Source organism: Manis javanica, chromosome 18, assembly GCF_040802235.1.
Source record: "Manis javanica isolate MJ-LG chromosome 18, MJ_LKY, whole genome shotgun sequence".
NCBI classification, from domain to species: Eukaryota; Metazoa; Chordata; class Mammalia; order Pholidota; family Manidae; genus Manis; species Manis javanica.
The window spans coordinates 18,293,476-18,315,461 of record NC_133173.1 but is presented as its reverse complement, the minus strand read 5'-3'; the positions used below and the strand labels follow the sequence as shown (position 1 = coordinate 18,315,461).

The 21,986-nt window shown below is 51.0% G+C and overlaps 1 protein-coding gene and 1 long non-coding RNA gene across 3 annotated transcripts in view; one reads left to right on the top strand and one right to left on the bottom strand.

Annotated features, from left to right (window-relative positions):
* The window catches only part of PCSK6 (proprotein convertase subtilisin/kexin type 6), a 213,981-nt gene extending 201,380 nt beyond the window's left edge, over positions 1–12,601 (bottom strand). Inside the window, exon 1 of one of the 2 annotated variants that reach the window (XM_073227152.1) lies at positions 12,292–12,601. In XM_073227152.1, the coding sequence (XP_073083253.1) occupies positions 12,292–12,567 (276 nt within the window). In that variant the 5' untranslated portion in view covers positions 12,568–12,601. The remainder of the gene's footprint in view (positions 1–12,291) is intronic. The other variant, XM_037000565.2, reaches the window with a different exon arrangement.
* Positions 12,602–12,822: 221 nt separating this feature from the next.
* Positions 12,823–21,986, top strand: part of LOC140847289 (uncharacterized) — a 48,467-nt gene continuing 39,303 nt past the window's right edge. Inside the window, exons 1-2 of the long non-coding RNA XR_012127172.1 lie at positions 12,823–12,953; positions 15,394–15,559. This is a non-coding gene — a long non-coding RNA (uncharacterized lncRNA). The remainder of the gene's footprint in view (positions 12,954–15,393; positions 15,560–21,986) is intronic.

The window sequence follows — 21,986 nt, the reverse complement described above, 5'->3', positions numbered from 1 at the left end:
TTCCCTGAACGTCCCAGGTAAGAATCAGCCTCACTCTCTTGTTATCCTAACGCATCTGAGTTCCATCTCTATGTTATTTTCACTACTCCTCTTGCAATAGTTACTGAAGTTCCTGTCTGTTGGAGGGAGGGAGCCTGCCTCACTCATCTCTGAATTATACAAGTGATGAGCCCAAATCCTTGCAAGCAAATGGAAGTGCAGATTTTACTTCAGAAAACAAGCAAGCAAACAAGCCCTCTGAACAGTGTTCAAAGAAAAATGACAGATGGGAGAAAAAGATCTGCAATATATTTACAAACAAGCAATTAATATCCACAATACAGGGACAGCACTACAAATCATCAAGATAAAAGAAAAATAACCCAATTGAAACATGGGCAAAGAATATAAATAAGCAATTCAGAGAAGAATTAAAATGACTAATAAATTTATAAAGAGGCATTGACCTTTAATAGTAATCAGAAGAAAGCAAATGTAAACAACCATGAGATCTCATTTTCACCTGTACAAACTGGCAGGTGCTATAGCAATTGAAAATCTCCACCCAAGATTGGTGACGGCCACTCACACTCTTCTGGGGTGGTGTCATCGGCTCTGCCTGCTGATGCCAAGCACAGTGTAACATGTGCAAGTATATGTGGCCTCAGCAGTTCCCCAATCTCTGAAGCCAACTGCAGTTCAAATCGTGGCTCCAACCCTTACAAGCTGTGTAACCATGGACAAGTTACTTAACCTCTCTGTGCCTTGATATCCTCAACTGTAAAATAGGCTTAATAATACCACCTACTTGCTTGGATTTCTAAGAAGATTAAATGAATCAGTACCAGGAAAGCACACATGGAAAATTATCTGGCACCTAACAACGGCCAGACAGATGTCTGCGGTCATAATTTATTGTTATGACTATTATTTATTTTTGCTATTATATGTCCTACAGAAATTCTCATACATGTGCAGAGAGACATGAATAAGGATGATCACTGCAAACTCATTTATAACACACAAAAAACACAAGAGGCAAATGAAACAAAGATTAATGGGCAAACTGTGTAACAAAGTGTCACATGCATAGAACAGCTTAAAACTATTTTAAAAGAATGAGGTAGATCTCCATATATTAGCATGGAAAGCTTTCCAAGATATATTATTAGGCTAAGAAAAGCTAGGTGCAAAGACACATGTTTAGCATGATCCCATTTATGTAAATAATAAAACCTATATATATGTATGTATGTGCATTTATGTTTCTGACACAGGACACACATATACTAATGTGGACTGTGGGGGAATCTGAGGAAAAGAGCAAGTTGGGGATAGGATGAGGGGAAGAAGGAGATTTGGGGTATTTCCTCTTTATACATCACTGTTTGACTTATTTATAAGAGGAAAATATTTATGTAATACATGTATAACATTATAAAATAAGAAAAAAATGCTCAGTAAAATCCTTCTGAGTTGAACTGAACAAATGTTAAGTCCTGGATCCTCTGCCAAGCTGATGGCACAGGAAGGGACGGGGAGATGCAGCGGAATGTGAGGGTACACAGTAACCAGGGGCACCAGGTGGGGGACTAGGCAGCGATGGAGCCCCCTCCACCTCCCCACATGATGCTGACATTCCAGACCAGCTGCAACAATAGCCATCTCCCCAAGGAGCTGCAAAGAACCCACTGACGTAAGTATCAGGGGAAAGATATGGCCTGCCGCTAAATGACACACTGAGCAGCCACTAAACATTATGTCATAGAGCAGTTAGAGACTTGGGAGGTACAAGATACAAAACTGTACACTTCTATTTGTATGACATTCACATATATGTGCGTGTATGTGCATACACATGTATGCATGTACACACTCTCATATACACCAATGCTCATATGTGTGCACACAGACTCAGACAGACAGACACACACACACACACACACACACACACACACAGAGTTTAAAACAAAACAAAACAATGAAAGGGCATGGTCCAAAAAAAATTAAGTGATTATTTTTGGGTGGTAGGATTATAAATGATTTTTTGGAGTTTGCTTTGTTCCTCCATAGAGATATGAATGCCTCCAACCCAAATTTTGCATTTGCAATCCCGGTACCCACTTGCCCTTCTAAGTTGTAAAAATGTGACATAATAAATTCTGTATTTGAGTATGTATCCAGTAAAAGCAATTAATTCCAGTTAATATTCCCATAAAAATTAATTAATTAATTAATTAAACTTTTCTGGCCACTCCTTAGTTCCCATCTCTTCCAGCACCTTCTGAATCACCCTCTTACTATACCTCTGTTCCAAAAATCTTTTATTGTTCCTTTCCACATTTTCCAAATTTTCTACATATGTGTATTCCTCTTGTATTAAGCCAAGAAAAATCAAGGAATGACACGGTTTTATAATGAAGCTGTGCCCCTCTATCCATCCTTGGGTCCTCATGCTGCCCCTTCTCTCCTCTTAGGGTCCCGGTTTTCTCATCCACAGGGTCCCACTCTCCTCTCAGGATGGGAAATACAAGGGGCTCTGGTGGGCTGGGAGGAGTGTGTTCAAGGAAAGCTCCCTGTCCTTGAGATTCTTAAACTCCACAGTCAAGATTGCTGCTGCCATTCCTGCACAGATAAGCCTTTGAAGTAAAGCTCCAGGCCAGAGACCTGATAAGAAGGGAGGGTCCTACAATCTAGCCACCCTCCCTCTAGACAGGACTGTGCAGGGACCTTCCCAGGCTGCCCTTCTGTCTCAGCCCTCCCTCTGCCTGGACTGTACCCTCCGCTTCACCCGTTAGAACACCCCAGCTCAAGCTCCCGGCCAGCTCAGCTGCCACCTGCTCTCCAAAGCCCTTCCTAAGGTGGACATGGGCACCGTCTACGAGCAGGCCTGGAATCGAGGCCAGTTCTGGAATCAAGGCCAGTTGTCCCACCTGTAGGCCTTGTTCTGACATTTACTAAGTTGCAGTAAGTGACTCAGCCACTCCGTACCTCAGTTTACCCTTCTGTGTAATGGAATTACTACTCGGGCTCTAGGGAGATTATCAGAGCAGTGCTTGGAGATGGGTAAGGATGATGGCATAGGAGCTGGCTGGTAGTGGTCATGGTGAGGGTGCTGGAACCTGGTGACCCAGTTACCCTTCTAAGGAAACACCATCACCAGGTGCACCTGGGAGGTGATGTGGGGGTGGTGAGGGGGACTAGGGCTCCAGGAAACAAAAATGAACAAAGATGCTCTCTCTAGCGGAGAGAGAGACACCAGGGAATGCCAGGTCTGTGCACGGGCTGAGCCCTCCATGGAGCTCTTGAGAGTGTGGCTCTCAGGCCTGCCTGGCAGCAGACAGGCCAAAAAATACCACTTTAGCTAATACTGAAGAAGAACAGGGCTCTACCACACAGGGAATGGGCACCCGGGTCACAACGACAGCAATAAAGAGCAAGTGCAAAACCAAGAAAAGGCGTGTGGGAAGTTTCCAAGATGGCAGGTTTCTGAAATGGCTGGAGCACTTGGCAAAAGTGGGAGGTTCTGGGTTGAGGACGGAGCAGGAAGGAGGCGCAGCTCACTCCCAAGCGGGGAAGGTATCAGGCTCAGCTGGGCAGGAGCCTCTGCCAGTTTTCAGGTGGCGAAAGGACAGCATGACCTTTGTGGCTCTGAAGCACCATGCAGTCAGCAATGTGGAAATTGGCCTGGAATGAGGCAGGGCAAGCAGTGAGGCAGTATTCAGGTGTTCCTGGGGAGTGCGAGCATGTGAGGAACACACGGGGCTGCCGGAGGACTTGGAGACACAGTGCACCCGGCTGCGGCCAGTGAGCAGGGACACAAGGGAATCCAGAGCAGTGACCTTGTTTCCAGCTTGGAGGACGGCAGACAAGACACGTGAGCAGGGGACAGCTGGGCCTGCTCCCAGCCAGGGGGACCTGCAGGCCCTTATCAGCAAGAGGCCAGCCCCATCCGCCCTCAGCCGCCTTCCCATACCTTCCACCCAGAAGCCTGACAAAGATCACTGGGGTGGACCTGAGCCCTCCAGGGGCAAGCAGGAGGTTCCGGGTGAATGGACACAGGAGGTCATTTCTGAGAGTTGTCTGCATGGTGATTTGAAACAAAAGGGAGACAGTCTGGAAGTCAAGGTGCCTTTCAGAAACCTGGCTGCCAACACGGGACACGATTTATCCACCCCTGTGGCAAATGCAGTCTGCTCCTCACTAGGAGCTTCAGACCCTGATCCAGGTGGGTTCTTCCTTCCCACTGAGAAGGTGGATTCACCCAAGGACGCCATAAGAACTGATGTTGGCCACGGCAGGAATTCCAAAGGTCACAAGGAGGGGTAGGAGGCTGAGTTGACAGCCGCTCCCTGGCCCGATGTAGAGAGTGGATCTGTGTGCAGTGGGGCACCCCACACATTGGCCAGGCCATGGCGCCCTGCGGAGCGCTGTTGGTTTGTGCCCAAGCAGCCAAATGGAAGACAATGAGACTGTTTCTTCCTCTCAGCAGTGCCACTGTCTTGACACTGAGGGCATTGATAGGCTGGTTTCCATGGGAACCTGAGCTGCCAATCCTATCCCATCAAGCACAAGGCTCTGTCCCAACAGCTGACGGCTATTCATCCCAGTTCTTCACAGTCCTGGACAGAGGGCCTTGCGCCTGCCACCAGGTCTTCAAAATCCTCCAAGAACAGAGGCACAAGAACATCAGGAAGACCTGGGATTTTCAGGATGAGGGGACCCGCAGGGTTGGGAGGCTCCAGGGCACAGTGGGGCCACGCTCTGTGTATACCTGACCTAACCTACAGGCACACTACAGTGTCACAGGGAGGGCCCTCCACATGCACAGGCACAAACCCCAAAGGAGCCAGCTAGTCAGCTGAATGTGACTCTAAAAAGCAAGGGATTAAGATAAAAAAGTGTTGGGCGGAGGTGGTTCAGCCTACTGACCCAGAGGTGTAGGAGTCAACTTTGCTGACCTTGCTGTTCACAAATGCTCACACCCTTCCCTCCCCATCGTACTTATCTCGGAGGGCCCAGCACCAGGGACAGCATGCAACCTTCACTACAGAACCGAGTGCACATCCTCCCTGCAAGCTGCCTGGTGTGACTCCTCCGCCATCAGAAAAATGGCAGAATGGGACCTGACTATAGACAGCAGCCCAAAGGCCAACGGTGGACTGACTCACCCAGGAGCCCAGATCTTAATGGCAGAAATGGACCAGCCAACAGGAAATGTCAGGGTGAGGGGCGCTTGGAAACCAAGAAAGGAGTGTCTGTGGGCTGCAGAAATTGCCACAGGCCTGTAGATGGCCAGGAAGGATGAGGGACCAACCAGGTACATGGGAAAGCCATCCTAAGCAAAAAGACAACAACATAAAGAAGACTTAACAGTTAAAGAAGACATGAAGTGGGACAGTGTAGCTGAAGCAGGGGCCAGGGCAGGGTCGGGGCAGGAGAGGCCCTGCAGTGGCTCACACAGTGAGGCCACGAGCCCTGGCCTGTGCTGCACTGGCAGGAGAGAACAGGGGCATCTGAGAGCCACTCAGGAGAACAAAAAGATGGGCTTGGTCATGGACCATGCAGGGGGCACAGGAAAAGGGCAGCAGGTGTCTGCCAGGTCTCGAGCGCAGGCCGCAGGGTAGATGATCCCCTCTACAGAAGGCACCACACAGCGAGGAGGAGGTTTGCAGCAACGGATGACCCATCCAGCTGATGGTGTGCAGACTGAGCCACTGAGGGTGGCATTTAAGGAAGACTGGAAGGGAATAGGTTTTTTTTTTCCCTCCATATTGAGAGATACAAGTAAGTTTCAGTACTAATGAGGGGGAGCCGGTGCCCTCTATTCTGCACAGAACAATGCTAACATGCAGCCAGGTGGAGGGAAGGAGAATCTGCACATGGTGCGGTCCTTATGGGCTCACTGTCAGTAGTGGCAGAGAGGAAAGGCCTTGCCTGCTGGCTTACGCATGCCTGAGAAGCAGGAATGAGGTCCATCGCCCAAGAGGATGGTGGTGGAAGGCAGCTGGGAGGTCTGGGTCCTGGCCTGTCAGTCACAATTTGGGTGAGTCAGAACCTAACAAGACCTGAGTTCTCCTCATTGTAGTACAGGCCTGGCAACGTCTCTGCAGGGTTGATTCGAGGCTCCATGAATGAGAGCACCCACATGGGAAACCTGGGCACAAGTACATGCCAGGGCCTCTAGCCAATGCCAAGGCCAAGCCACACTCTGAGATCCAGGAGGGAGATGGGCATGCTCAACAAGTACAATGCAGAAGGCTTTTCTGTGCAGGGCCCTGGGAGAGGGATGGGGAGACCCGTTGGCCACCTGGCCTGGCCTGGCTTGGACTGTGGAAGATCAGAGGAACTGCTTTTTAGAGGCAGTATCTGTGCAGAGGTCCGGAGACCCAAAGGAGCCTGGGATGTTCCCCAGTGTGTGAATGGTCCTGTATGACCCTGTTCCACCCAAAGCCCAAAGCCAGACAGGAGGCCTCAGACAGGTTCTTCAGGCTCTCCCACCCCATCAGCAGCTCTATGTTTCTGATTAGCACCCTTGCCTTCTGCCTAGAGAACCGCAAACTCTTCCAATGGGCCAGTCAGCTGGGTCACCCACTCTGGCTGCATTCTGAGTCTCCTCTGACACCATGCACTGCCTCTCAGCTTCAGTCACCTCTCTCCACTGCAGCCCCAAAGACTTAAGGCGGCAGAACACTCAGATAAACCCTGTACACTTACAGATGCCACCATCTGAATAAAGATGTCAAATGAGAGGGTTTGAACTTCATGATCCCAGCCCTGTCTGTACCCCTGAGCTCAGACTCAGAACTGCCCCCTTTCCACTCCCAGATCAGCTGTGTGCATTTTTACGCATCTGGTTCAGCGCATGAAATCATGACATCCTCGGACCAAAAATCAGTATGAGAGAACTAGGTCACAGGTGACTGCTCTTCCGGGCTTCCCCTTGTCTCTTCCAAACCCCCAACACTCTGGTTAGAAAAAGTTCTAGCCATTATTTTAACACCTGGCTAGAGCTTCAGCTTGTTTTTTCACTGTGTCACAAGCTGTCTGTAATACAACAATTTACCTCTGCTGACAAGTGAATCACACAGGCCCACCTGAAATTCTGGGCCAGGTATGTCCCAATCAGTAGTTATTTTAAGTAAAACTGTTCAAGGCAAGTTCAAAATCATTTAGGCTCTTAGATCTTTTAGGGCCCTGGCAATAAGCCTGCCTTTTTATGTACAGACTCAGAACCAACAAATTGGCTCAATACCCCAGGCACAGCAAAAATGCAAGGGCAAGTATGATGTCTAAGCGCCACCCTTAAGATAAACATCACTTCCAAGGGCTGTAGATGCTGAGCTGTTGTGATCTGGCTTGGGAGAGTATCTTGTTGTCATTCTTTTAACATATACCACTTGTCTTTTCTCTGAGTCTTCAGGGTCAAAGGTAACAATGTACATAGGCTAGAGTGAAGGCCACTTCTGCCATGAGATGACTCACAGGACAAAGAAGCTTGGTTGAAGGAAAGGGTGATGCCTGGGAGCTGGGTTCCTAGGCTGTGGGTCCAGCTTTGTCCGAATAGCCCTGTGATCTGAAGGTAGGCATTCTTTTCCTCTGGGTCACCAATTCCTTTGCACATAGGTTGGCCTGACCTGGCATACCTAAAGCAGGGACTTCCTATCCAGGGCCCACAGGCAAATGTATGTCCACATATGTGCTTCAGATGATCCAGGAAGACTGTGATGTGTGCACATGATATGCATTTTTCTTTTCCTTTTTCTCCTTTAACATTTCATGTGTATCTAACATTTCTGTGTGTGTAAGAGTGTATGTGTGTACATGCAGGTCCGTATACATGTCCATATACATATAGACATAAGGTGTTCTGACACAAAGAAAGTGCAATTGCTTAAACACAATTTTGTTTATAACATATATACTACATATAGATATACATATATGCACACCTATATGTGTTTATTATGAATTGGAACATTACGGATAAGCTTTGACATTCTTCTCCCCAGTTTCTTTCCCCTTTCTCCCTTCTCAAAGGCTACTAACTAGAATTTGATGCAGTTCCTTCCTACGTGTATAAGCATTCATAAATAGTGTATAATGGCTTACTGTGTTTTTTTAAAGTTTACAGAAATACTATTATATTGTGCATCTACCTCTTGCCTCTTTCACTTAACATTATTTTTGAGATTTATCTAGTGAATTCCTTTCTGACTACTGTATAGTATTCCACAGTATGATTATTTTGACTTATTTCTCTCTGCTTCTGCTGGTGGATAACAGGTTGTTTCCCTTCATTTAAAAAATGCTTTGTGACATCCCTACGCAAGGCTGTGTGTACACTTGTGCAAAGCAGCTCTCCAGTGAGAAGCCTGAAAGTGAATTTGCTAATGCAATCTGACCTTACGTGGCCTGCCAAATTGCTCTCCAAAGTAGTTGTACCGATTTCCACTTCCATCTGATACTAACACTTTTCCACATTTTGCCAGTCAGATGGTATGAAATGCCATCTCCTTATTGCCCTAGGTTCCCTGCTCCAGGAACTCCCAGGGGAGGCTGAATGTCATTTCTCATGTTTATTGGCCATTTGCGTTTCCTTTTTCTATCTGGCATTTCTCTTTTTCTTACTGATTTACAGCTTTTTAAATAATCTATGCACACAATTTGTTATGCATCATAATAATTTTCCTAGTCTTTACCTGCTTTTGAGCTGTTATAATGCCTTTTGTTATACAAAAATGTTCATATATCAATCTCTTCCCTTTTTTTGTTATTTCTGTATCTCGGTTTGTGTTCTTTCCTTTCCCCATGCCATAAAGGCATCCGCTATATTTGTGGAAGTGTCACATACACATTCAGGGCTTTCACCTGAGCTGGAATTTACTGTTGTGTACTGTGAGGTGAGGATCTGTTTGGTTTTCCTTGTGGAGAGTCATTCTCTCAGCACCATTTATTGAAATGCCCATCCTTCCCCATTCGTTTGTAACTCTTCTCACGTACGCAAGTTCCCATATATGCCTGGGTCCTGCCCGACAGTACTATCACTGAGCCAGTCATCAAACTGTCCTGATCACCACAACTTTATGGTAAGTTTTGCTCTCTGGCAGAGCACACACCCCTCTTGTTCTTCCTTCTCAGACTTATCTCAGGTATTCAGGGACCTTACTCTTCCATATGAATTTCAGAATTTGTGTGATTTCATATTCCATATAAAATTCTGTTGGTGCTTCAACTAGATTACATCAAATTTACAGATTAATTTGCGGTGACCTCCCATCCACGACCTAATCTACCTCTCCATTATTCAGAACTTTTTTTCAATACTTCTTTCAAATATTTTGTAATTCTCTCCCTGAAAGTCACTTTTTTTAAAGACCTAGCTATCCCTAAGTATCTAACAGCTTTTATGCTAGAGTGGATTATAGTTTTATCTTCTTGGATATTGTTGTATAGGTAGCTTTTGTTGATCAAGCAACCCCTTGAACTTTTAGGAGTTCTACTAGTTAGTCTCTAGGTTCTCTCAAATTATTCATGTAGTTAATTATGTCATTTGTCCATAATGACATGTGGCTCTTCCACATTTTTATTCCTTTTTTCTCATAGAGCATCATATATTATTTGGGATATCTAGTATCGTGATGAAAAGAGGAGCAAAAAGAGGCTGGTTCGTCTTGTTCTTGGTGATGCATATTTCAGTGGAGAGGGTGCAGAACCTGATCAGACCAGTGAAAGGGATCCACGAGTCAAGAAAGGTGAATAAACCACTGGTCTAAATTACCTTTCTACCCACGTAAAATAAACGGAATCACGTTATCAGTTGTAGGAAAGAAAGTAAAACAAGCCACCCCGAACTTAGAGCACTACGAAGACCCATGAAAAGCAGGGCTGTGAGCCCGGGCAGGTACCCGGCAGAACACTAATTGCCCATTAAGAGTTTGGGGGAAAGAGGCACACAATGGAGACTTTAGACCAGAGAACTAACAGGAAACAAAAAGAAGGGAGCGTAATTGTCAGAGGGGACCCACGCCTTCTGTGTGGACGCAAAAAGCTTCCATCGCTCGCTTCACCTTGGTTTACTCATCCATAAATCAAAGCTAATAATATCTACAACCTATTTATGAGTCACATATTCTCCTGGCTGAGAAAAGCAAATAAGATTTTTAAAGAGTTCTTATTGAGTAGGTAGAGGTTGGAATGCTCCAGGCCTTTTCCACATTAAGAGAACCCAGGGAGCGTGAGGGAGAAAAGCTGGTTTTGGAATAAAGAGTAATAGGCCCTCCCTGAGTAATCACACACACGCCTCTGAGACGGCTCGGATCCCCAACCAATTCAGCTGTCAGTCTGTGAATGTCTCCACAGTGCCACCCCCAGCACCATGCCCACCAAGCTGAGCAACCAGGTTATGTGGAGTCCACTTTGGCTGCACAGAACAGAGCTGGGGAGACATTGACATGCCCAAAACATCCTGGGTGAAGGGGGTGCATGCCAGGAGGAAACTTCTCCCCCACTGGCAAAATGAGGACAGCAGACTTTGTGTATAAGGCTCAATTCAGTGATCCTGATAGAAGGTGTTTCAATGACCCAACCTTTGTTGGGGGGAGGTGCGGGGGGTTCCAGTTCCTGTCTTGTTGGTCCAGCTCACAGCTCAGCTCAGTTTCCCCCTGCTCATTTAACTATAGGAGCCAGAAACCAGACACTTTGTAATTTACCGTGCAGTTTAAGAGTCACTTTTAGCTGAAGACAAATTGCTGGGCCACCTGGGCAGAGCAGCGAAGTGTGGCAGGGCCCTACCAAATGAGAGAACCGATGAACGGAATGGAATGCTGAGAAGCACCTTCTTCAGGAAGGCCCATCAGCCAGGGAGACTTAGGAACAACAGAGAGAAACAAGGCAAGCGCTGCTCAAAGGCAAAATCTTCAGTCACGCGATGTTTGGAGAGACTTAAGTGGTCCGAATATAAAGAGAGATATACAAAAGCTGTGATCACGTTCTTTCAGACACAGTCTGACCTGCCTCTGTAAAGTACAGTTCAAGTGGCAGGCCACATATCTCACGTTAGCAGCATCCAAGTTAGACTTAGGATGCAGAAGAAATGTCCTATTTATATTAGGGCCGCTCCACACTTTGCTGCCTTCTGTCACGGATAATGATGGAACTAAATTTAACACTCCCTGACACTATGGTTTGAGTTATGAGCCCATGCTTCCCTGCCACCTCACTTGATCCTTGTAAGTGTGTAGTCTGCGGGAGATTTGTTAACTTCCCTGAGAGGTCTCCTGGTGGGTGGCACACTTCAGTCTGCTGCAGCCTCTCCACTGGCCATAAATCAACACCCACCCCACTGCCACACTGAGGGCTTGGGCCGGGATACATGGACCTGCCTAAGCAGTCCTTTGGAGTTACGCTACTGCCATGCCCAGGGCTTGCCCTCTTGCTAACTGAAAGCAGGAGTGACAACCGAGGCCTCCTGGCTCAATGACCAGAGCCAGGCCCCTGCCCAGGGCTTTGCTATCAGGTAACACTGGATGTTCCCAACAGTTGCACACGGCACACTCTGTCATCACCCCTGCAGATACAGAAGAGTGGGAAATGACTTATCTAAGGTCACGCAACTAGTATGTGAAGAGCTGCCTTTCAAACCATGGCACAAGCCCAGAAACAAAGCAAAGTCCCCAGTGTGCAGTGGGGCTTTAAACGCAGGATCCTGCCTCCAGCTCCCCACGTTGCTGCTGGGTCCAACACTGTCCCTAACAGCTCTCCGGCGCAGGCACCAGGCAGCCCGTCCTCCAGAAGCTGAGGACACCAAGGGAGCAGGTCCCTCGGACGCCAGGCCATTCTCATGTCACCCATCAAGTAGCCAACCGTACAGGCGCGCGCTCAGGGTCTGGATCCCCACCGCCCGTCGAAGGCAAAGGGCCCGGAGTGGCGGAGCTGGGCTCGGAGACCAGGGAGAGCTCGGTGGGCACTGAGAACAGCGCCCGCGGGCAAAGCGCGGCGCCAGAGACCGGCTCCCACTCCCGCGCAGGTGCCCACGCCCTGCCGCCCTGCCCGAAGAGCGTCCCCCCGGTGCGCCGGGCCTGCCCTGGCGCCCACGCGGACCTCCTGGTCGTCCTGCCCAGTGTCCCGCGCGCCACGCTCTCGTGGACTCCCCGCATGGCGCCTCGAGCCGCGCAGATCTCGAGGGCAGAGCTGTGCCGGACGCCTGGCCACGCGCGGCTGCGGCACCGCGGGCCCGGAGGAGGCGCCCCCTCGCGCGGTGCCCGCCGGCGGCCGAGAAAGTTTTCAGTGCGCTGGGTCGGCTGCACTCACCTGGCCCAAGTTGAGGTAGCCGTGCGCCGCGGCCACGCGGTCCGCCTCGGCCCGGCCGCCCAGCACTTGCACTGCCCAGTGGTTGGTGTAGACGGCGCGCGGCGGCGGCGCTGAGCAGGCGGCGGGAAGCGCGAGCAGCAGCAGCCAGCGCCAGGGGCGCGGCGCGAGAGGCCGGAGCCCGGGCCCGCCGGCGCCCCCCGCGTCCGCGGCGGCGGGGGCGGACGAGGCCCGGGGCGGCGGCCGGGGCCCGGGCGCAGGCGGCGCGCGCGGAGGCATGGCAGCGGCAGGCTCGCGCGGCGCCCGAGCGGCGAGTGCGCCGGGGGGTGGGGTGCCGCCTTTTAAAGCCGCTCCGCGCCGGGGAAGCGCCGCCGCCGCCGCCGCCGCCGCTGCGGGCGGGAGCGAGGGAGGAGGAGGCGGCCGCGGCGCGTCCCCGCCCGCGCGGCCCGGTGGCGCCCCCGGGCCAGCGCCGGTGCGGCCCGCACGGCAGCAGCTGGCAGCGGGGCCGGCGCGGGGCTGGCCGCAGGGGAGGCCCAGACGCCCCCCACTGGGGGAACTTCCCGCAGACTTTTGGGCTCTCAGGACACAGGCCAGGGCGGCCCCGAGCGGCGGCCTTGGCTCCGTGGGTTCTATCAGGAGCCCCGAGGGCTCCGGGGACATCCCAGGTGAGTCCCTGTTCCCAGACGGGTGGTCTCGGGCGGCGCCCTCCCACCTGTCGGGCGCCCTGGCGGCCTCACCCACCAGGAGCCGTCCGACCTCCTTCACAGGCAGCCTTGCCCATCTCAGCGTGAGGCAGCGAGCCTGAAGGGATTAGGGGCTCCAGCGCAAAGAAACCACAGGCAAGACGGGGTTGTGGCCCTGTCCCAAACTGGGCCTTATTGTAGGGGTACATTATGTAGGGCAGAGCCATTGGACACAGACGCTGGGTTCTAAGGGTGTTTAAGAGAAACCTAGCCCCTCGACACAGCCCCCTCGGAAGGTGGGCAGTTCAGGTGAATCCCCAAGCTGTCCACTTCGTAGCTGTGTGATCTTGGGCAAGTTGCTGCCCTTGTTGAGACAGGGCCCCACCTGTAAATGGGGATGATTAAGAGTATCTACTCCTAGTGCTCTTTTGAGGATGACACAGCTCTTGCCACAATAAGCTGTCGATGAACGTTTGTTTTTATAAGCCCAGGGCCGGCCACATGGCAGGGATTCACTGGTTGTGTAGACTCAGAAGCTCCCAATGAGCTGGGAGCCGTCAGTGGGCAAGTGCGTTGAATCACCATCACCGGTGCTGCCTGGGGCAGCCTGGAGTCCAGAAGATAATCACTGGTGCACCCTAGAGGGTTACAGAAATATTCACGCTGAGAACAAGCAAATGGTGAGAGGTGAGGGTTGCTTCTGTATCTCTTCACCCTTTCCTCCCAGGATCCATTGGTCCCAGTTAGTCCCATGTGGAAAGCAAGCCTTTACTCTGATTAACACAGGAGAGGAAACATAAAACAGACCAAGAAAGCCCTGAGGTCGGAAAGAAACTGCTGGCCTGATGCTTATTTCCAGGAGCATTCCTTTTGCTCAGAGTGCAATAGGAAACTCACCTGAGTCTGTGACTTGGCAGGTAGAGGCTGGGTGGTGGGGAGCCAGAAGGGATGGGAAGAGAGCAGGATCAGTGGGGAGGGCTTTCTCAGGCCTTTCCAGCCTCCCTCTCAGGAGCCCTTTGGTTTCATAACCTACATGATTCATGCTTTCTGCAGGTATGAGTCAGCTCAAATGGAGGTGGGAGAACGGGAGGCGTAGTGGGAGGCACAACAGGGACAAGCAAATCCTTGTTCCCAAGGGCTCCTGCAGGGACCCCTCTTGGAACTTGGTGATTGATTGCCCACGTCTTCCCATGGCGGCACTAGATGCAACCTCTCCCACTTCCCTCCTCTGGCCAAGTGGAGTCAGCTCACTGGGCAGATCCTCTGGGCCTACCCCACAGTGCAGAATGCAGGCCCCTCCTACGGAACCGTCTCCTCTCTCGCCCGCCTCTCCCCACTTGAGAGACAGGAGGCCCTGATACAAACTGGGCTGCACTGATGAAAACCGCACCACGCTGTTGGGCAGAAAACAGTGCCCAGAACCATCAGCCTGTCTTTCCCAGTGTCATCCTGGCTGTGCATGGAGGAGGAGCACTGGACGGGTTCAGGGGGCTGGATTAGAGACCTCATTCTATCACTTACCAGCAGTATAAACTGGGTGACACCTGTCACCTTTCTGGCCATTGGCTGGACTGTGTTGTACTTCTTCAAGTATGTGGCCCTCTTCACAATAAAGCCACCCTGCACATAAAGTTACCACAAAGTAGTTTATGCCTACCAAGAAGGCACCCTCACAACAGCGGTGATTTTGACAGGCAGAGAGAGAAGGGTTTTTCCATAGTAATTTAGTAGATTAAGGGATTCAACCCACTGAACTGCAAGGAGACTAAAATGCATCTGAATTTTTATTTGGAGGGATCTGAATTCATTTTATTAATAGATCTGGTCCTTTGGGACTAAACTTTCCTTGGCTTCAATGTTGTAGGAAGACCAGCTTCCCAAAATGAACATCCTAAATCAAATCACCTGTGGGTTTCCAGTTGATTTACACAGTGACAGGATTAGCTCAATCACAGAAGTACCAGCCCTTAGCATTGTGGTAGAATCTGTAATAAAATGTGGCTCATCTCCCTGCAGGGAGGGGATTTACTACCATTCCAGCTCCAGCTCTCTAGATGTCCCTGGAGGGGCCCGCACAGCTCTGGAGGCTGAAGGGAATGGGGGTCCGTTGCTTGCCTAGGGCAGCAGGCCTAAGGGTGGACAGGATTAGAAAGGTGATTGGAGCCCGCTCATATTTCAGAAGTTTTAGAAATTGCTAATCCAGAGATGTGATATTTATACTAGCATCTTCCCAGATCAGACAAGAGCAGCAGCGCAACTGGGAAAATGCCATTGAATTGTGGTCTCATGCCCACAGGTGATCTCTTTATAGAAAGTGTAGGATTGCACAGCTGGTACCAAGGAATGCCGGACAGCAAAAACTTTACAGAACCTCTTGGGGTGTGTTGAAACTGAAGTTGATCCAGAAATTGCCTCCGTTTAGGCAATAGGCACGTCAGTGAAAAACAGCAGTTTGGGAAATGCGCCAGGTTCCCTGGGCCACCATGGCATCCCTCAAACAATGTCTGACAGGCACCATCTTCCGTATTTTGGAGAAGAGCATGCACTCAAAGCCCAGCTTCACCCCCACTCTTCATGTGCAACCTCAGGTAAGCTGCCCAGTATCCTCTGCTGGAACTCACAGTAGTGGTGCTGTTCTGGACAGGACAGGGGTGCTGGAGCCCAGTGGGAACTGATGCATGAGAAGCCCCTGCCCTGCTGCTGGCACCAAATAAGCACTCAACAGTGGTGACAATGGGAGCCACTGCTGCTGCTGGGCACCGGGAGCCCTCCAGTGGGGTGGAATGGGCAAGGCTGCCCACGCTGTGCCTCTGTGGGCTTCACAGGCCTGTAAATGTTCCTGTAGCCATGCCCAGTTGCAAATTTTCTCACATTCTAACATCCCTGAAATCGGGGAACATCTCACAGTTGGTATTTTGCAATCGCCACTGGCCCAGACTGAAACAGAGCTCTTCCAAAGAGGGTTTGTGTTTGCTTCTGTGGGTGATCTGAGGCACCAGCTCCTGAGACTCCTGGAGACCAACTGAGAGTGTGACCCCAGACTGAGAACAAGTTTATGGCTCCAATGACCAGCGCAGGGCATTTCACCTCCCTTCCACCTGGGCCAAGGTAGAGAGCGGAGGAGGGTTCCTTGCTGTCCTCTCTGTGTGGTGGGCTCTTTCTCGGGTTTGGCACTGGCAGTGTAGCCTTGCACCATGGCAGCTTTATGCAAGAATCCTATGATGCTTCCAACTTGGACATGTTTTCTTTGTCATATGTACGATACTGAGGCATCTTCCAATTGGAGTTGTCTCTCAGATTCGAAGACTTATGTTCTCAATGCTTTAAGACATCTTGCAGCAAAGATACCTGTTTAACTCCCTCAAATGTATTTGACTGTTTTCCTGGTATTATTGTTATCATCTATTAATATCCTACAGCAAAGATACAGAAGTACAATATTTGTAATGAAAACCTGTGGTGATCCTTCAGCAAGGCAAAGGCTCTTCTGTGCCTGGTTAGTTTGGCTTGTCAAATGCCCCCTCTCTGTTCAGCAAACATTTGGGTGCTTTGGACTGCAGAGTGTTCAGACGTTCAGTCTCTGATGAGACCTACCATCCCTAGCCTGGGGGACAGAAGACGCTGGCACAGAGGCCACACTCAGCATGTGGGCCTGAGACGAGGGAGGGCCCAGGAGAGAGTGAGCCTCTGCCCCCCTCCGGCCCCTCCACTTCATCTCAGAGGAACCTTTACTCAGGCCCTGGGTTTCTACAAGCCAAGGACCCCCCAGCTGACTCCCCTTATCTCCCTTTCAGACTTTTCTTCCCTTTTTATTCATCCCAAATCCAACCGAGCAGCTGGCACAGATCAGTGGTCTTCCCCTTCCCCATCCTCCTCTGCCCTCTCTCTGCCTTACACTCTGTCAATGCCCGTTAATCTCATTGTCTCCACCTCCTGACTCATATTGGGCTCTATTCTTTTCTCGGGGGATGTTTGACCATCTTAGGAGGCAGAATATGGGCTGGCTGGGAATGGGGGTTTGCAGTCGCAAGCCGGAGAGAAGAGCAGCTAGAAAATAAGTCCTTTCTGGACAAGACTCCCTTGGGGAGCCTGAGTGCCTAAACAGATCATGGTGAGAGAGCAGCTCAGGGACGTAAATGAAGTGGCCTGGCTGTGTGGGGCAGAGCCACTGGCTGCTCAGGCTTTTCCTGGAAAGTCCCCCTTCCTAGAAAGTAGATGCCACCTGGTCACTTTTCTCTCCCCCACTGGAAACAGGCCAAAAAGCACAGACACCGCGCCTTCCCTGTCCCCCTGGCCGCCCTGTCGGCAGAGCACCCCCTCTCAGGGACCGTGCCCTGGCAGTGGCCCACCCTCCTGACCCGTGCATCTTTTCCTTGCACTGTCCCCGAGCTCCCCACCTTACTAAGGCCTCACACCACCCAGCTCTCTCTCCTGCCTTCACAACAACTAGGTCCTCAAAAAGGTCTTCACCTGAGAGTCACTCTGGGCCCAGCCCTCTGGGGATGTGGCAGCTGCCCCCGTGGCCCACTGCAGTTGCAGAAGAAACAAAGGCGTCCTGGTCTCCTGGGTCACACACGTCGGCAGACAGGCGAGTCCCCACTCCGCTCAGTGACCATTTCTACCTTTCCTTCTCCACTTCCACCCCATCCCCCACTGAGCTTCAAGCTCAGCAGCCACCTGCTGATGCTTCTGGGCTTCCTCAGCAAAGCCCTGCCCGTCCTGCCCGTCCTGCCAGCCGCCACGGCCATAGGGTGCGCGTACTCCTGTTTCAGCCTCCCCTCCAGCCATTATTCAGGGTCCCTGAGTCGACTTGTCCCTGATGCATTTCTCCTGCTGATTTATCTCTGTTCACTTACAAACATGCTGTTAGTACAACCATCTTAAAAAACAAAAAAACAAACCAACCAAAAAACCCCTCCCCCGGCTACCTTCCATTTCTCTTCTTCCCTCACAGCAAAACAAAACTCCCAAAACAAAGAGCTGTTTTCACCCACTGTTTCCATTTCCCTCCTGCTCTCTGAGACCCGCTGCAGTCAGGCCACACCCCATAACCCATCACTGTCACCAGCAGCCCCCGAGGTGCTAAATCCGGGGGTCACTTCTCAGTCCTAGTGCTGGGAGCCATTCCTGCAGCAAGGACATGGCTGAGTGCTACTTGTACTTGAACCATTGCTCATGTGGCCTCTGGGACGCCCTCCCCACCCTCTGGTTCTCCTCCTGCCTCAGTCTCCATTGCCTGTTCCCTCTTAGCCTTGGGCACCCCAAGCCCACGTTCTTGGGCTTCCTTTCCTCTCTACCCCACCCCCCTGCCCTGGTGGTGTCAGGCATGCTTGTAACCGCGTGTGCCTGTTTCGTGCTGATGGCTGCCATCGTGCATCACCGGCTTCCCTAGCTCCTGAGCTCCAGAGGCTGAGGGCTTCTCCAAGTGGAGGTCTAGGCACATCCCAAAACGGAGCTCCCGATCCCCTCCACCCAGCGCCCCCTCCCCAGGTTTCCCCTCCTCCCATATCTGGGCTGGCAATGAATCTGGTTGTTTCTACTTTTGAAGTCTGTCCAGAGTCTGACTACCTCTCAGCACTCCCACTGCTACCACTTATGGGCCAGGCCACCCTCACCTCCCACCTGGTGTGACTCAGTAGCCCCCTAAATGCCTTCCCTCTTCTGTCCTTGCCCTCTTGACTCAGTCCTCAGCACAGAGGGTCCTGTGGAAATGAAAGTCACAGTGACCACTCATTGGCTCGAAATTCTCCCATGGCCCAGTCTCACATGGCTTGTAGTCAGAGTCCTGACAATACTCACCCCCCGTCCGCAACAAAGGTCCCACATGATTTCCACCCTACCATCTGTCAACTACTAGAAGAACATTGAACTGGATGGTCCAGGCTTCCTCAATGAAGTGACTTTTAAACTGGGCTCAAAAAAATAAACAGGAAATACCCAGATGAGTGGGCCATCAGTCAGGTCTAAGTAGGAACACAGAAACCACACCAAGTATTTACAATGAAGGGAATTGGTGACACAGGTGATGGAGATGCTGGAATGGGGGATGGAGAAACCTGAGATTAGCAGTCTCCCTTACTCCCAGGCTGGCTGTTCCCAGCTCCAGGCAGAGTGCCTGGCAGTGGGACCACATGTGCAAAGGTCCTGAGGTAAGAGGAAAGTGGCATGGAGGAAGAGGTAGAGGACAGGCAGAGGGGCAGGAGCATGGGTAGTGAGAGGGGGGTGGCGTGAAAGGGGACAGGAGGGACAGCCAGAGGCTGGGCTGTGATACCTTCATCAACCGGGCAAGAATTTGAACCTGATCGCAAGAGAGGAAAGTAGAGGAGCAGCAATCCCACTCTTCAACCAGCCTAGCCTCAGTGGCTCTCAGACCTGTATCTGCAGCCTTCCTCTGTCTTTCGAAGCCACACCATGGCTCCCACATCTTTAGCTCTTCACTCAACATACTCACTGTCTCTGGCCTCTTCAACCCAGAGCAACCTACACCAGCCCCAGGCTCCTGACCCCAGGTATTCGCTGCCTGATTCCTACGTCTCTGCCCTGTCCCCTTCTCCCCATGCCTATGGCTCCTGTCCAAGAGAGGGTCTTCATCAGGTACCCGCAGGCTGTCCTGAGAACTTACCACACGGCCCCTCTGGCTCCAGCATGCTGCCACTCCACCCACCAACCTGAGGCTGGTTTCCAAGCACCACTATAAACCTACTCATGTGAGTCTTTGCAACCAACAGGGTAGAGACCAAACTCAGGGGCATAGCCCTTACAACAGTGGCAAGCTGGCACTGTCTTTCTTGCTCTTCCTGCCCCACCATGAGGCCAAACGTTACTCCCAGATGGACTAGCCATTCAGGCCCGAGCAGCTTGTCTGTCACCACTTCCACCCTGGGCATGCCTTTCTTGTCTCCTCCCACACGCCCAGATTCTTTCGCACAAGCCTGTGCATCAGGTCACCTCCTCTGTGAAGCCTTCCATAGCCAGAAGTCCCCCTCCTGTGCCCCATCTCTCCTGCTCTTTGTCCCCAGGCAGAATTGCTCACACTTGCTGTACTGCCTTATGTTTTGGGGGCCCCATTATGATTACTGGTCATAGAATCTCTCACACCAGCTTGGTGTCCAACTGGGGATAGAGTCTCAGCAGCTGCTTTTCATCTCACACGGTTCCCTGGGCTCCACTTTCTTCACTGGTAAGATGAAAGCCTTGGGCCTGGTGGTCTTGCTTTACCCCTGTTGAAACTAGAACGTCCGAGCTAGTATCTTCCTACAGCAGCTTCTTCCTTGGGGAGGTTACTGGCTAGTCTGACAGACAGGGCTGTGAAATAATCCAATAGGTTTCAAAACAAATCCATCAGAGCTCTGGATTTTTCTTGGTTTATGCTGAACAGCCCTGAGACTGGGCAGGTCAAGCTTGCTGAGCCACGGCTGCAGACGTGCCAAGGAGCTTTACAATGAGATAACAAGGGCTGGTAGACGAGAGAAGGCTGGTCACCACAGCACCCTAAAAAGCAAGACACGAGGCATTCGTGTTCCTTTCCACAAGTGGTGGTGATTTTCTGATTTGGGCCTAACTCCCTGCAGGATTGCTGAAGTGTGGGTCTCTGCAGCCCCGTCTCTGAGGCAGGCCGGGGCAGTGGTCAGGGCTATGAATGCTGGGCTGAGCATGGAACCCAGTTCAGCCTCTGCTGGCTGTGTCACTTTGGACAGGTCACTTAGCCTCATGTGCCTCAGTTTCCCCCACCACAGAAGAGACTTAAAAGTGGTACCTCCTGGTTGTGAGGGAGTGAGTCATCCACACAGGACTGGGATGGTGCTCACAGATCACAAGCTGGCAGCAAATCTCCCTGCAGCATGTGTCCTGGGTTTGGCAAACACCGGCAAGGGCTGTGGTGACAGCAGAAGCATGGGGTGGTGGGGCGTTGTGCCAAGTTACTGACACCTAAATGGTTCCTGCTATCTGGCTTGGATCTTCGTGGTGGATTTAGGGCTTCCAAAAATGCACTCGAGGCTTTTTGTATACTCCTCGCTATTTATAGCGTACAGTCTCCCAAATCCCCAATCCGGCCCAACTCTTTCCTGCAATGTTTTCTCTCCACCCAAACTCACCAGCAGCAAACGTAGCTCTGTGACCCGTGGCCCCAACAAACCTCTGACGTTTTACTCCAGGAGTGAGACAGAGCAACACCTCTGCCCTTTGCAGGCTCTGCACGCTGAAACCTTGGGGTGGCCTGCCATCGTGTCCAGTTCCTCCCACTCGGAGGGTCTCTGCAATGCTGCTGATTACTGCCATTCTATCCCAGGCATTGTCATTTTTAAAAGGTTGAAATTTTGGTAACCGAACGTTTCTGTGGCCCAAGTGATTTCACATCTGGCTTTCTTCATCTGGATTGGGACCAATTCCCATATTCTTTTTCTTTCTCTTTCTGAGCCCTTTCTCTCTCCAGCCTTTGAAATTGATCTCTCATTAGAAACCAGCAAAATGGAGCACCATACTACCTCCTGAGGTTGTAGCCATCACAGGTCACAGGTGGTCACTATCATTAAGAAGAAAACCCAATCAGTCCTCACTCTGGGGAACCTTCTCGCTCACAGCCAAGATGCTGTGCCTCTCAGGTCAAATATCATGAAGGACTTGTGGGCCCCAAGATAGCATGATGGGAAGGGATGCTCGGGTTCTGTCCCATGGAATAGGTAGGGAACCATCCAAACGGAGCAGAATTGCCCAGACAGGAATATGAGAGGCATAGAACTGTGGTTAGAGTAGAGATTCTTGAACTGACCATCTGGGTTCTCATTCCAGCTCTTCCACGTCCTAGCTGTGTGACCTTGGGCAAGTCAGTTAACCTCTCTGGGCCTTGGTTTTCCCAACCAAGCATAAAAGGAACATAATACACATGGTCACCTGGAATGAATCAGTGTAAAGTGCTCTAACTTGTGCCTTGCACTTAGGCAGCAACATGTAAATGCTATGATTATGAAGCCAAAGGTTTGGTAATAGCTGATTGCTACTTAAAAAGTGGAGATG